This window comes from Aptenodytes forsteri, unplaced genomic scaffold (genome assembly GCF_000699145.1).
Source record: "Aptenodytes forsteri isolate BGI_AS27 unplaced genomic scaffold, ASM69914v1 Scaffold72, whole genome shotgun sequence".
Classification (NCBI taxonomy): Eukaryota; Metazoa; Chordata; class Aves; order Sphenisciformes; family Spheniscidae; genus Aptenodytes; species Aptenodytes forsteri.
In genome coordinates, this window is record NW_008796193.1 from 3,265,069 (window position 1) to 3,279,625 (window position 14,557).

A 14,557-nucleotide genomic window follows, 5' to 3' on the forward strand; every position below is an offset into this window, starting at 1 on the left:
ATTGGTATTAAGATATATATTGAATTAATATCCTAGGTGTATATTTGTTGAATTTTAAATTCGAGTCTTAAGGAGAGCTCATTTTAGATGGAGGTAAATCTGTAAGTGTAGTGCCAGGTCACACCATCTGTGTTTCAGCACACTGTGTTGTGAAATACAAGTAGGAAAAGGAAAGATAAAAGATGTCATGAGAATTACAACTTCTTCTCCCAAAAGATGTTATTGTGCTGGCAAACAATTTGCCATGTTACTTATTCTCAGGATTCTGCCTTTCAAAAAGGCTTAGTAATGCATGTCTTCCAGTAGCAGATCTTGCATCTTCTTGGAATCTTGCTGTATTTCTCCATTAGTTAATGAAAATAACTATGTAAGATAATAGGAGAACATTTGTTTTTCCATCATCAGTTATTGTTAGTAACAGTTAGGATAATAATAAGAGTAGTGAATCAGCTACAGGTGTTTATGATGAGCTTCCCATTCAGTGACAGAAAGTAGTCTTATGATCTTCCAGCACATTTTTATCTAATAATAATTTCTGATTTCCATGTTAATCAAACCAATTCCCTTGATTAATTCCCTAATGAGGCAAAGTGAATTATAGACTTAAAATATGAAACGATGATAGTCTGTTTCCTTAGCAAAAAGTTGAGTTTACACAAGCATTTTTTTTCTTTTTTTAATGCAAATATGAAGAGAGGTCCTACTCTTGAGGTTCAAGTTAGTATCCAGATGGCTTTTCTTATGTATTTGAAGAGGTTTGAGGAGAAACATCTGTCCTGGTTCATGTAAGGGTTACTGCAGTCAAAGCAGAACTACTTGTTTTCAGGTTGTGTGTAGTGTAGTATGTTCTAAATATTTAGAAAATATTCTGTACAATTGATTTTCAGATCAAATGCCTAACAATGTAGTTCTTAAATTCCTGGTTAGTTAATGCTCTGTCTCTCTCCACCCTAGGTCACATTAAAGCTGGCATATGATACAGTGAGTAGAATATGCACAAGTCTCACAAACAAATTAAGGTGAAACCTACCTTCCTTCTGTGAGGTGCAGTCTGTATTTTTGTATTCCTTAGAACTTTTTCATTCTTCAGAGTCCTGGTAGATGTTTTGGGTTTGACAAGGCAGTGACGGAACTGAGGAACCGCACTTCTGCTTTATCCCCAGAATTTTCAGAAAAGCAGAGAAAGGAATATAGGTATTCTATCCACTATGCACTCCTAGTTCCACTATCTGAGCTGTGTCTTCTAAATTTGTACCATAACAAATATGTATAACGTGTTTTGCAGAAATTGGCATGGAGGTGAATAACTGTTGTGGTGGTTTTGACTACTGGAATCCTTTGATAAGCACCGTCATGTTCAACAGTCCAGCTGTTTTTTCAGTTCCTTTTAATAGATTAATGTATCATGCACTTAATGCCTGTGCAGTCACCCATAAATGCACCGGTTTGTGTTTTCTTCAGTCTTTTTTTGTGTCTGTAACATTAAGAATGTTTTGTATGTTTGTGTTTCATACAGATCATCAGTGAGTCATCACTGGCCAGGTCGCCTTTATTTTAAAAAAAGGAGAAAAGGTGCTTGTCCAGCATGAACAGAGTTTGGATTTATAAAAATGCCAAAATCTCTATTGCTGGTAGTATGCATTCCAAATCCCATTCATACAAATCTAGATCTTCTAAATGAGAAGGAACAAAGTCAATGCAGGGAGACTCTAAAGAAGATATTGGAGAACTAGAAAACAAGCTAGTTTACTGCAGGTTAATGAAAATGAGTTATGTTTTCCTGAACATATTAGTTATGCAGTCCCAGATACAAAATTATCAGGTTTAGGTATACAAAATTACTACAGCATTGTGGATATTTAAATCATTATACTTTTATGGTAAAGAAATTTAGTATCGTAGGGATTAATATTTTTTGAACTATTATTTTTAAAGTTACCATATTTTTGCAGTTTCCACTAATTATCTGGCTTGTACTTTCTATGAGAAAACTAACAAATCTTTTAACATAGACAGTAGTACACAATTTTTTCCTTGGAGCCCTTCTTTCCACACTGAGGATGAACAAACCAATAAAAATTATTAATTAGAGCAATCCTAAGTGTAAACCACCAAAATCTTAAACTTCTGCCTGCCTCTTGCCATTTTCAGTGACTTATTTTGCATTCTTCTAGGTTTATTCCATATTTAGCATCTAAATTAAAAAAAAAAAAAAGGCTAAAATTAAGAAGTCAATCATTGTAAGCCAGTAAGTATCAAAGTTTCGGTGAGTCTAATCTTTTTACAAACTCTGTGTGTATCACTGTGGTAGCAATTCTCATTGCTGGCATCTGACCGTATTTTGTTTGTCCTTTGAGTTATGAAGTGAGACAACAGCAGGCAGGTGGCTTTCCACATTCTAGGTTTTGTAGGCCCAGCTTATAAAGAGGTAAAAAATAGTGCACTGCATTTCAATATGCAAATATGTTTAGCAGAGAATAGTGCACCATGACTAGAGCTTTACTATGCTGTGCAAAGACGACATAATAATGTTCTTCTGAATTTGTTGATTTGAATGTAGTAGGTATCCTAATTGCTCCAATTTCATTTATTCAGGAAAATAAAAAAGTATTACACTAGTCTTTTTTTTTCTTTCATTAGTCTAATTTTAATGTTAACTTTCATTACTGAGTGAAATATCTTAACCCACATTGTAGAATCTGATTAACTGAACGTATATGCTAAAAATCTTAAAGGAGCAAAATACCCTTTTGCTGAATACATCTTACCATAGCTAGAAGGTAGTAATTGCTATTAAAGACTGATTCTTTAAGAATAAATGTCAAAATCTGTCTCAAGGACTGGTTTTCAACTAAGATTTTTAATCCACTGTAATGACTTCTATTTTTCAAATATATTTTTAGTAATACAATTTATAATAACATGTCCAAATTCCTAAAAGCATTTTATCATAGTCTAGTAGTAATGACTGCAGACTGTTCTCTAATAGATCTTGGTATTTAATGGTTTTGTCATTAAGGTTCTCATTGGAATAATTTATCATTAACTTAATTATTTATCATTCTTTTCTAAAAAAGGCTTATGGAACTCTAAAGATTTCAGCATTCTGAAAATTACATCACTCTACAAAAATAAAAAATAGTTCATTTTTAATTATATAATTGAGAAATAAAAATATATATATATAGCCTCTGTCATTTTATAAACAAAGCACAAACTAGAAGATTTCGTATGGAATGCAAAGTTTTCAATAGAACAACACCACTGAAAATAGAATAGAACTTTAAAAAGCTATTAAAATCCTTTTTAGAATTATGACACATATTGCAGTTCTTTCCAAGCCAAATGTTCACACTTGGGATCCTGGTTTCGGCCCACTGTGGAGACAGGCTAGAACCTTACAGTTTATATCTTAAGTTCTCTTCAGCCCTTATGAAAAGATTTGAACTGAAATCTCTTCAAGGTCGCCTTTATTATTTTCCCTCCACCTTCATGTGTAATCATGCTCTAAGAGGGAGTAATAATAAACCACACCTGATATAATAGGTGACATATGTAGACTGCTCTGATTCTTAACACCTAAATCTTTTTTTTTTTTCTTCTTGTTTTTTAATAGCAGTGGGAATACACATTTTGGTCAGAAGAGCAATGATGATTAAAGTGTTATGGTAAACTCTGACAGGTCAAACATAGTCAAAAAGCATAGCAAATATAACGGCACTTAATGCTTGCATATACTTGTACAGTTACTGCTCTTGTATTCCCAAAGCTTTTCATTCATAAATGTTCACTTTAAGGCTGCTGCAATTTGGCCTCAGTAAGGTTGTGTCTGGAGAACTGCTGTACGAATGCAACATTCTAATTCCTGTTCAGTACAGATCAGCTTGACACTAGGGCTTAAGACTTGTGGTAGTTACAACAGTTACGACAGGTCTTTACTAATGTCATTTATTGATACTGTAAAAATCTGCCATGTTTGGAATAGAAAATGGAGGGAAGAGTCTAATACAGGGGGCTCAGCTTTTCTGTGAAAGAAATTGACTTTTGAAAAAATATTCTGTACGGGATTGGATCCATACTGCTTTGTTTAGCAGAACTGTGGGTAGGAAGTAATCATCAGTGTTCAAATTAAAACCTGACTCACTTAAGTAATGTTTTGAAAAGGACACACTATTTAAAGGGTAAGTGGAGAGTCTATCCTGCACCTATTCACTTTCCTTGAGTGGCAAATCTAGAAATCATGTGTGAATAGGAGAAGATGCAAATAAGTAAGGCTACAAAAATCCTCCAAGTCCTCCCTGTAAATACTTATGCATGCCTTGCTGTTTCTGAGAGCTGAATGTGAACCAGTAGCCTGTCACTTGCAAGTGGTTACTCTTTCCAGTAATTCCTTTCTAGGTAGGCTTGTTCTTGTAATTTGAGTTACTTCAGCAAGATCCTTGGTATACTTCCTGAAAATAACAAGATGAGACGAAATGGAGGCAATAGCTTAGCCCTTGGGACCCAGAGCTAAGGTTAGGTGTGAGTAATAACTAAGAGTCTGCTTTAGTCATACCGTTTTTCTGACACCAGCAGAGGAGAGACAAATTTCAAAATTTGTGGTGTAAGTCCGCTTGTCTAGATCAGGTCACAAGCATACTGATTAAAATATACAAGCTTTAGAAGTGAATGTTGGCAAATCCTATAAGCGTTGCAATATATTTCTGTCTGCCTGCACTAATTTGGGTATTACATAGGATAAATTTTTTGAGACTGTAATATTAAAGAAACTTCTTTAATAATAGTGTTACTTGGGAAATTAGGCAAACCAACTTTAATGATAATTCACTGTTAAGTGCTAACTGGTAGGAATTTCTTATTTTATTCAATAGTGAACAAGCTAATACATCAGTTGCATATAGGAAGGGCAAAAGGACCGCTGAATGGAGCCAAATTTATTCTCTTATTTAAACTAGGTCAATTCCACTGATTTCAGTGGTGTAACTTAGAAGAAAGTTTGGTTTAGGTTTAGAAAAATGTGAATTTTTATGAATTTCACTTTCAGTTCTGAATTTACATATCTGACTGTTTTGATACCCTTTTTTTTTTTCTCATGTGCCTGTGGAAATATGGATAGAAATTCAGCAGCACTTAAATGTGTAAGAAACTACTCTTATCATAAACATCTTTATATACTGACATTTATATTATTATTCAGTTTTAAAACCTCTTCAACCATTCAGGACAATAGGATAGTGTAAACATTCATTTAAAAAAAAAAAATCCCATAAAAATACATTTTCTGTTTTCATGTATAAACAGTTCATGGTAAATTCATATTTAAATAATCAAGAAGATTAAGAAATGTCTCTAAGTAGCTTTTTGTGAGAGGCATGTATAAAGTCCTTTTGGTACTAGTGATGTTCTTTTTTATGGCTATATTTACAATTTATAGTAACTTGAATTACTCAGCTCTGTCCAGGGGGTGTATAGCTAAATCAAGTAAATGATCATTTATCTTCAGGTAGGATCTTAAAGCTGTTACATATATGTTACATATGCTGCTATAGCATAGTCTGTCTTTGCCCTCAGCAGTGAATGTTTCAACTAAGGATCCAGATTAAAATGATTTCATGACTGCTAGTCCTCATCATTTGATTTAAAATGTACAGTGATCTCACAAATTATTAAAAGGGAGACAGTGTTCACTTATGCCTTGTTTTGTTGAGAAACGTAGCTAAAAAAAATAAAAATCCAGCTTCAGCAGCATCGTTTCAGTCCAACAGAAGTAATCAGACACAGCTTATAAAAACTGCTTATGTTTGCAAAGAGTCGGCTGTAACAGACCTTTTCAGTTAATAGAAGACTTCCTTCACATTTAAAGCTAAACAGAAAGCTTTCAAAATTCAATTATGGAATTTTTCCTTAGGTTGGCTGGCAGTTAAAGAACCTAGTAAATGCATTGCGGGAAGACCCAAATGGAGTGATTTTAACCTTGAAAAAACGTCCTCAGAATACCCTGGTTTCTGCTCCTGCCCTTCTGAAGAATGTGAGGTGGAAGCCTCTTGCACTTCAGGTAAGAAGGCTGTTGCAATGCTGGTGTCATGGTAAATCCTTTATTCTATTCAAGAGAAAGCAGTAGAATTTTTCTTTCCAGTGAAAGGAACAGAAGCCTCTAAAAAGTCCCAAATTCCTTTGAAATAAGGTGCTGAGATAAGTTTGTGTGGCAATACTGTATGTGCCAATAAGATTGTTTTCCTCCTTTTTTTTTTGTGAAGTTGGGAGCCACAGGAATTCATAGAAGGAAAGAACATTTACAAATAGTGTTACTGAAGAGCAAGGCAGCAGTTCAGTAGCTTGCTTTGACTGGCAGAGGCAACATTGCCTCCCTGTTTCCATTATTTCACAGTCTGTCAAAACTACTTGTTTGTAATCAGGTGTGTCAGACCCTTTACATTTCAGGAAAAGTCTGCTTCTGCTCCGCATCTCTCACTGAGTTTGAGTTTTTGGTAGCAATGCTAATAGAACCTCTGATATTTTCTGCGTACTTATTCCTTGAAAACCTGTTGATATGAAAAAAATCAATTGTGAACATCACAGCTGGTTCTTCCTACAGCATCAACATATGTAGTAGAAACTGACTCACAGTAAAAAAGATTGAACTCAAAATGTCATTATTAAAGGAAAGCTTTTTGAGTAAGTTAGTAACTTTGCATGTTTATCTTTAATACTATATAGCATTCTGTAATAAGTTTATGCACTTTCATTATGTGGAAGCTTCACAGAGTCGTTTTGTTTGGATCACATGATACATGAATGTGTTTCTGAATAATTTTTAAATTAACAAAACAAAGCAAACCCTTCAAGCCTATCCAGGCAAATTTCCTTCCTGCCTGGCAGGAAGATTCTTGAATCTTTCATTCCTCAAAGTGCCTAAATCCTACACAGCTGCTTCACTTAAGGAGTTTGTGTAATCCTTGCAGCTCAGGAGTGCTGACACTTGGGTTTAGTGCCATCTTTCCTTTCTCTGTGACTACCTCTGGGGGAGAGGAAAGGGGCATTGTGACACCCAGAGGAGATTCAGAACTCTTCGGATTTTTCTGTCATAAGGGTGCAGGAATAACATTCTTCCCTCTAGCAAGATGATTGTCTATCTACTTGTGAACTTCATCTGAAGCCTCCAGGGGCAGCAAAATGGAAATCACATTTGCAACAGGGCTTCCATAGAGATCCTCTCTTTATGTTAGTACATTAAAGAATCATAATTCACAAGCAGCACTAGTTCTGGAAGTTTTGTAAGTGTGAAAACAATATGTACTGTATACATGGCACGGTATTTTCCACAAAACATGCCGACCTTTGTCACGGTAGCCAGATAAGTGAAAGTGCACCAAGCTATTTTTGTGATATGTCCTCTCCTGATGACCCAGAATGCAAGAGCCCCTGAGGATCAAAGGGTGCTTTAAGTGTCATTCTCACTAGGACATGTTTCTTCTATATCGGAGAATAGTGCAGTGAGGGATTTAAATAAAAATATAAATCACTTTGGAAAATAAAAGGAGCATTGCCAGTGTTACTTCTTAACAGTAGATTTTGTAATAAGATGTTGAAAACCAACTTTAGGTCGTCTTTAGCATCTTTAGGTCTTCTTTAGTCTTCATGCCACTGAGGCAAGCTCAAGTATTAGGACCTGGATACATTTCAGGATGCAGTTTTTTGTTTTTCCTGTTTCCTACAGCTCTCACCTGGATCTAGTATTATTTATTATTGTCATTAATGACTTGGAACTAGCATGATTAAATTTCAAGATGATACTAAAGTTCGTGTTTCCTGGACAGCTGACATAACAGCTTGATGCTGCTGGAAAGCAGTGATCTCACTTCCCTCTCCCTGTGCTTGGCTGCAGAATATCCTCGCCTTTGTTTGACTTTGGCATTTTTTACACTCTCTAGATCAGTTTAATTCGTTGAATTAGTAGGAAGGCCTCTGGTTTTATTTATTTGTTTTTCTGGAGTTTTCTACCACTAATGGATTAAATTGGCTCTCACAGAACAGAGGCTGTCAGAGGCTATTGACAGACTTTCAAAAATAAGCAGAATACATTCAGCATAGACAGAAGGTTTTATACTTAAGACAAACGTAACCAGCTGCATGAATGTAGCATATGGAATGACCAGTTAAGCAACAATCTGTAGAAAAAGATCTCAGTTGAAGTAGATCAAACCTGAAAACAATTCAGCAGATGTCAGACTGTCACAAAAAAGGATAACATATATGGATGTGTTATATTTAATGGTGTGTTACATATATATGGATCCATATATATTGCTCTGCATGTGTTATTTGTCATGGTGCGTTACATATATCCATATATGTAATGACAAATAATGACAAATAACACATGCAAAGCAATTCTACCATTCTGATTTAGTGTAGGTAAAAAACAAAAAAAAAGCAGCTCATAATTAGGGAAGGAACAAAGGAAGTAGGATTTAAGAACTTGAAATTCAGAGGCCAGAAATAATGTTTTTTAACTCAGGTTGGTGTGCAGCAGGAATTTTTTAAATAAAAGTTGTCATGTTTTCTATTATTGCTTAAGGCACTTATAGGTGTTATTAATATTTTTTTCCACAATAATTATGTTTAAAATTATACCACATAGTTAATTTATGAATTATTAATGATACAGAATCTGTGAATCCTTATAAAATTTATTTCTTGGTCTTGTGGTAGCATTCCTTGGTAGCATTTTGCTGTATATACTTTCCCTTGATATTAATAATTTTTTCCACAATAATTATGTTTAAAATTATACCACATAGTTAATTTATGAATTATTAATGATACAGAATCTGTGAATCCTTATAAAATTTATTTCTTGGTCTTGTGGTAGCATTCCTTTGCTGTATATACTTTCCCTTGATGATTAACAGCAGCAGAATGTTAACATATGCTGAAGTTCTATGCTACAATTATTAATAATTTTTTCCACAATAATTATGTTTAAAATTATACCACATAGTTAATTTATGAATTATTAATGATACAGAATCTGTGAATCCTTATAAAATTTATTTCTTGGTCTTGTGGTAGCATTCCTTTGCTGTATATACTTTCCCTTGATGATTAACAGCAGCAGAATGTTAACATATGCTGAAGTTCTATGCTACAATTATCTTTCAGTGAGACAACATGTCAGTCATACCATTTTCTCATTCTGTATCTAGTTGGCATTATGTGATATTAGAAGACTATTTTCATTTTTAAACTCTGTGATTATCTTCCCACTCAATATAAAATGGTTCTTTCATCTGCAATGGCAAATAGTGCTCTGTTTTTTATAAAAGTGAGCACAGATGCAACTTCATTCCAATAAAATACAGCATTTATTGTATTTTTTTCTTTCTGTTTGCAGAAATTTTCTAATTGGAATAATCCTTCCTGTTACAACTACTTGATCCAGAACATTAAACTTGATGTTTAAATTTAAATTTAGCTTGAGATGTAGAATCTGTCAGGTGATATGAGTATTAAAGCCTACGTCTACAGTGACAATTTTATAATAATTCTTACGTATTAGAAAATATACATTATGCTCTGCAACCTTATAAGTATCTTCAGAATAATTCTAGCGAGGTAGCTCATTTCAGATTCTGAAAACCATATGAATTTGGAGAGATGTTGCTTTGTACAAAGAGAAATTCCATAGCATTATGAGAACAGATGCTTGTAGAGCGAAAAAAGGAAAATAGCAAGTTGGTGTATGCCACTTCTTGTTTACCACTCAAGTTAGTTTGGAGTTCATCGTTTGGGTACTGTACCCTGATAGAATTGCTCAGATGAACTCTGAAATTATGCGCTGCCCATTTACTTTACTATCTCAGTGAGAAATATCTTGGGCAAGGAAAGACTTGTAACACCTCAGACAAAGAAAATGCAGCAAGAAAGTTGTGTTCTGTTCTCTTAAATGTCTTGTATCAGAGGAGATGCTGAACAGTCATTGCCTTTTCGTCTTAATGCCACTCATGCTTTTATTGACTTCTGTCATATTCATATGTATTTCATTGTATTCGCTCACTCTGAGGACAAAAATTATTATTTACACATCAAAAAGAGGTATATATTTCAAGTTTCAAAAAAGTAAAAATCCACAAGACTTGAAAACACTGTGAACGTTCCTGCTGTTTTACAGCACAGCTATACCAATTTACCAGTATGTGAGAAATATTCAACCATATTGAGAGTTCTGTTTCTTATTGTGAGTAGTATTTGTATTGTTGAACATTTATTTTTTCTGAATAGCAGCTTGTCCAATAAGCAATTAGTCATCTTTATCGCTAGCATGAATGAGTGTATTCTGCAAAAAAAATACACACTGTAGGAATTTGTAGGGTGATACGCAGTTACAAAGCCCCATTTTCCCTTACCGCAGGCAATCCATGTAGAAGAGTGACATCTGTGTGTTTTCTGTGAATTCACCCATCAGGGGAATTCTGGGGATTGAGTTTATTCCTTCAAGGGAGAAAGCAGAGACTCAGTACCCCATCCTTAATCTTCATACCCCCTCAAAAGGTAAGGGATGTCCATGTTCAAGCCTCTCGTTGCTGTACCACCGGGCTTTACCAGCTTCCTGCATCTTGTCCTGCTGTTTTTTGCAGGATGCACTGGGGTCATATGTTGGTTGTTTTGAACAGCACTTTTTAAATAGATACAATATTTAGTTATCCCCAATGTTTGCAAAACACACTCAGAATCACAGCAATGTATTTTGTTTCTGAAACAGCTTGAATTTTTCTGTTTGGCAAACAATTGTTTATTTCCAAGGAGTTTTGAATTTACCATTTGTCTTTCATTTTTATTCTGGTATTTCAGCATTGCTTAATCATTTTACTGATAATTAGCTATTCTCATTAAAAACTTTGAATAACATACAGCAGATACCTAAAGTGGCACTTTTCAGAAGTCCTTTATAAACAAATGTGTTTTCCTTGGGATTTTTTTCACCTGTGCATCTATTTGCACACACTTTGGCAAACATTCATTTGTACACACACAGAGTCAGTATAATCACTTTAAGTCATTTTAAGGGAATTGAGATATAAGATTTAAAGAATTGACTATGTCTGTTGAATTGATAGTCCTGGTTGGGATGATATTTATTATTTATTAAAATTACCTTTTTGGATCTGGTATAATACTAAAATATTATATTAAATACTCATATTAAACTAACGTTTTAATAATATTAAAAGACCCTTATGCTATTTTGCAGATACCTAAACCAACTGAAATTCCATGTCTGATGTCACTGACATATCTGGAGCTCAGAAAGAAGGTATACATATTTGCTACCTTCACTCTGAGCTCCAGATCATAGAAGAATTATATTTGCTGGAATTATCTGAGTGATGATAGAGGAGGTGAAAGCAGGTGCTCTTTTTTCTTCATTAAAGACTCCCAGGCCAGATGAGTGAAGAAGGTTTCTTGTGAGCAACTAGCAGAATCACGCAATATGGTTTATTTGGATTGGGTGCATCCTTTGAGAAAGGGATAGAAACAGGTGTTGTTACAAAGACATAATGGCCAACAAATTCTTGGAAAGCACTGAAGACAGGTATTTTTCATAGAGGAGGTGGAGAACGTAAGTAAAGCTGAGAGGGAGAAGGCAGGAGACAGCTTATCTGAGAGCAGTCATGAAGCAGTGTATTTTCTTAAAAACTTAGAACCCTTATATAAGGAAAGTGGACTTCAAGAGCGTGCATTTCTGTAAACTCAGATGAGCTCTTACAGTACGCCATTTGAAAAGGCAAGAAGAGCAGCGGGTATTTCCTTGGGCGGGAAGGGGGGAGGCACTCTTGGACCATTATTTTTCAAACGTATTTATTGTGAAATTGTGGGAGAATGATGAATTACAGTAAGAAGTAGAAAAACAAGAAGTATAATGCTTGTCTTCAGAAAGGGGAAATGCAAAAGCCAGGGAATTGTAAGTCAGTCACTTAATATGCACAGTTTGCGAGCACTTGTAAGATAACAGATGAGTAAAAACAACATGAATTTATTATGAAGAAATCATTAAACAGATTTAATGCTCTTATGTGAGCAGTTAACTGGCCTGGTAGATACAGAGAAGCTGTATATCTTACTCTGATATTAATACCTTTTCTTGTGACATTGTCATAAGTATGGCATAGAGAATTAAGGACTAGGTGAAATTGAGATTGAATGGGTGGAAAATTACTGGATAACCTTGCCTAACAAATAGCTGTTAATGGTTCACTATCAAACAAAGGATGTATCATTTAGTATTCAACAGATAGGTGATACATGTGGTTTTGTTCTATGTTTTCCTGACAGCCTGAAGGATCTGCTTACTAAATTTGCATACGGTGCTAAACCAGGAGGGCCTGCAAATGCAATGAAGTCTTGACTGGTAATTAAAAATTAGTTTAGAAAACTAGAAAAAAGCTCTAAAAATGTAATGAAGTGAAAGAGGGGCAAGTGTAAAGTATTCTACTTTGAAATAATCAATTGCAGTTTTAAAGAATGTAGCAATTCAATAATGCGGCAATAATTCCAAATAATGTGGAAATTACAGTAAACAAAAAGCTGAATGTCATGTTGGAAGGAACTCAAATACCTGACTGAGAGGCATAAACAGGAATATAAAACACAAGATAAGTGAAATAATTATTGTGCTTTATTCAGTATTAGTACAATCTCAGCTGGGTATTGAGTACACCTGGTATACACTGGGTACACCTAGTCTAATCACTTGGAGAAAGTACAGAGCACACTACAGTTCATTAGTATTTTAGAAAACAAGCCCTGTAAGGGAAGAATTAGGGTTTTTTTCTTGTTTTCTAGCTAAAATAAGGGGAAACAGATCAGATCCAGAATGTAAAAATAAATAAAAAGTTAAAGAAGAGTGAAAAGGAAAGTTCTCACTTTCTGGGATGGGTAGGACAAGAATTGAATTAAATTGAAGCAAAAAAGATTACATTGCTATAAGGTTAGATTTTTTTAAAATCTATCAGGAATAGCATGGCTATCACCCTCTTTGGGGGCAAACTGAACTGTCATAATATCTCTCCCCGCCCTTTTTTTCTATTGTCAACTTCATTGACTAACCTGTAACCTTGATGACTGCTGAATATACAACCACTGAAAAAAAATTATCCACAAGAGACTTGGTATAGGTAATTTCTTTTCTGATTCTGAAATGGAGTTTCTGCTTGTCTTTCTGTGATGGTGATAATTTATGTTTTCACCCGTGGGAAACTGTATCCAGCTGCAGGTAAGTTGGGGGATTACTAGAATAGCTTATATTTAGTCTCTTTACTACTACTGCCACACCAAAACTGCAGAAATAATGGTAGTATTCTAAATGTAGTGGTTGAAACTGTGTATAAGGTGGTAGGCCCTAATTTCCAAAGATACGAGAAAGTAAGTAGTGAATGATTCATGTCTTTAGCAGTCACCTCTTATCTATTTATATTGATAATACAAAAGAAACCTAAAACATTTGATCGGAGTATAAGAAGCTTAGCAATAAGCATAGAAGAGTAGTATAATTTGGACCCCTGTGCAGACTGATATTCTCATGAAAAACCATCCTTTTTTGGTATTTAGGATTGCTTTTATTTGTTGAATCACATAAAAATAATTTCAGTGTTTATCTCTAGAAGATAGAAAGCATTGTATTTAGAAAAATATTATAATTGGTCTTCGTAGCTTTCATCCAATTTCTAGGTCACTCTGTTTTCCTTCCACCTGTAGAAAACTAGTTGTGTCTATTTAAGCACAATTTTGTATTTGAATGGGAATTTTTCCTATAAATAATCTAAACAATAATACTAAATAAAAATATTTTCTATTTCTTGAATATAAATGCAGACTGTACCTTAGTTGAAAAATATTCTTTGTGTATAATCTGTTTCCTGCACAGAATATTTGGTTGTAGTCCTTACAGCCATTGACTTGAGCTTCCCTGTGGCGTTTGAGTAAAACAATTGTGTTTAACTTCATTTAAAAACTAAAAAATGCAAAAATCCAAAAAGATCCCCAGACTTTATGAATACTTTTAATATTTATGATACTCACATTTATTGCTTAGGTTAATTTATATTTCATTGCTAGTCACCATAGAACCTATATTTGTATCACTGTGGTACAATCATCATGGCTATGGTTTCCGTAAAAAAATAGGAAACAATAGATGACTATGAGTTCTGTTTTCTTAAAAAAATCTACGTTTTCTGTCCTTGTTAACAATAAATCTTCTACTGAAACCAACATTATGGTTATGAACACTTTCATTCAGTGCAAGTATTCCAGAGTTCTGTAATTAATTTTTTGTATTAATGGCATTTAATAGTGTACATCCTTCCTCCCCATAAAATTGATTTTCTGCATTGGTTAAAAATCATATTTTGATTCTGAGTCTCAGATTTTTGCATGAGATGGCTTTTAAATTAACTTCACTACCGGTCTTTTATCAGTTTCTTTCATAACTAGTCTTGAACTCTTTGGTAAAACAGTGTTTCAGTAGACATCTTTTTGGAAGAAATTTCAGTAATTC

At 34.2% G+C, this 14,557-nt stretch overlaps 1 protein-coding gene across 1 annotated transcript in view; it reads left to right on the forward strand.

Moving 5' to 3' along the window:
* LOC103906244 (connector enhancer of kinase suppressor of ras 2) overlaps window positions 1-14,557 on the forward strand; it is a 217,434-nt gene that overhangs the window by 142,220 nt on the left and 60,657 nt on the right. Inside the window, exon 9 of the mRNA XM_019474318.1 lies at window positions 5,909-6,055. Coding sequence (XP_019329863.1) covers window positions 5,909-6,055 — 147 coding nt within the window. The remainder of the gene's footprint in view (window positions 1-5,908; window positions 6,056-14,557) is intronic.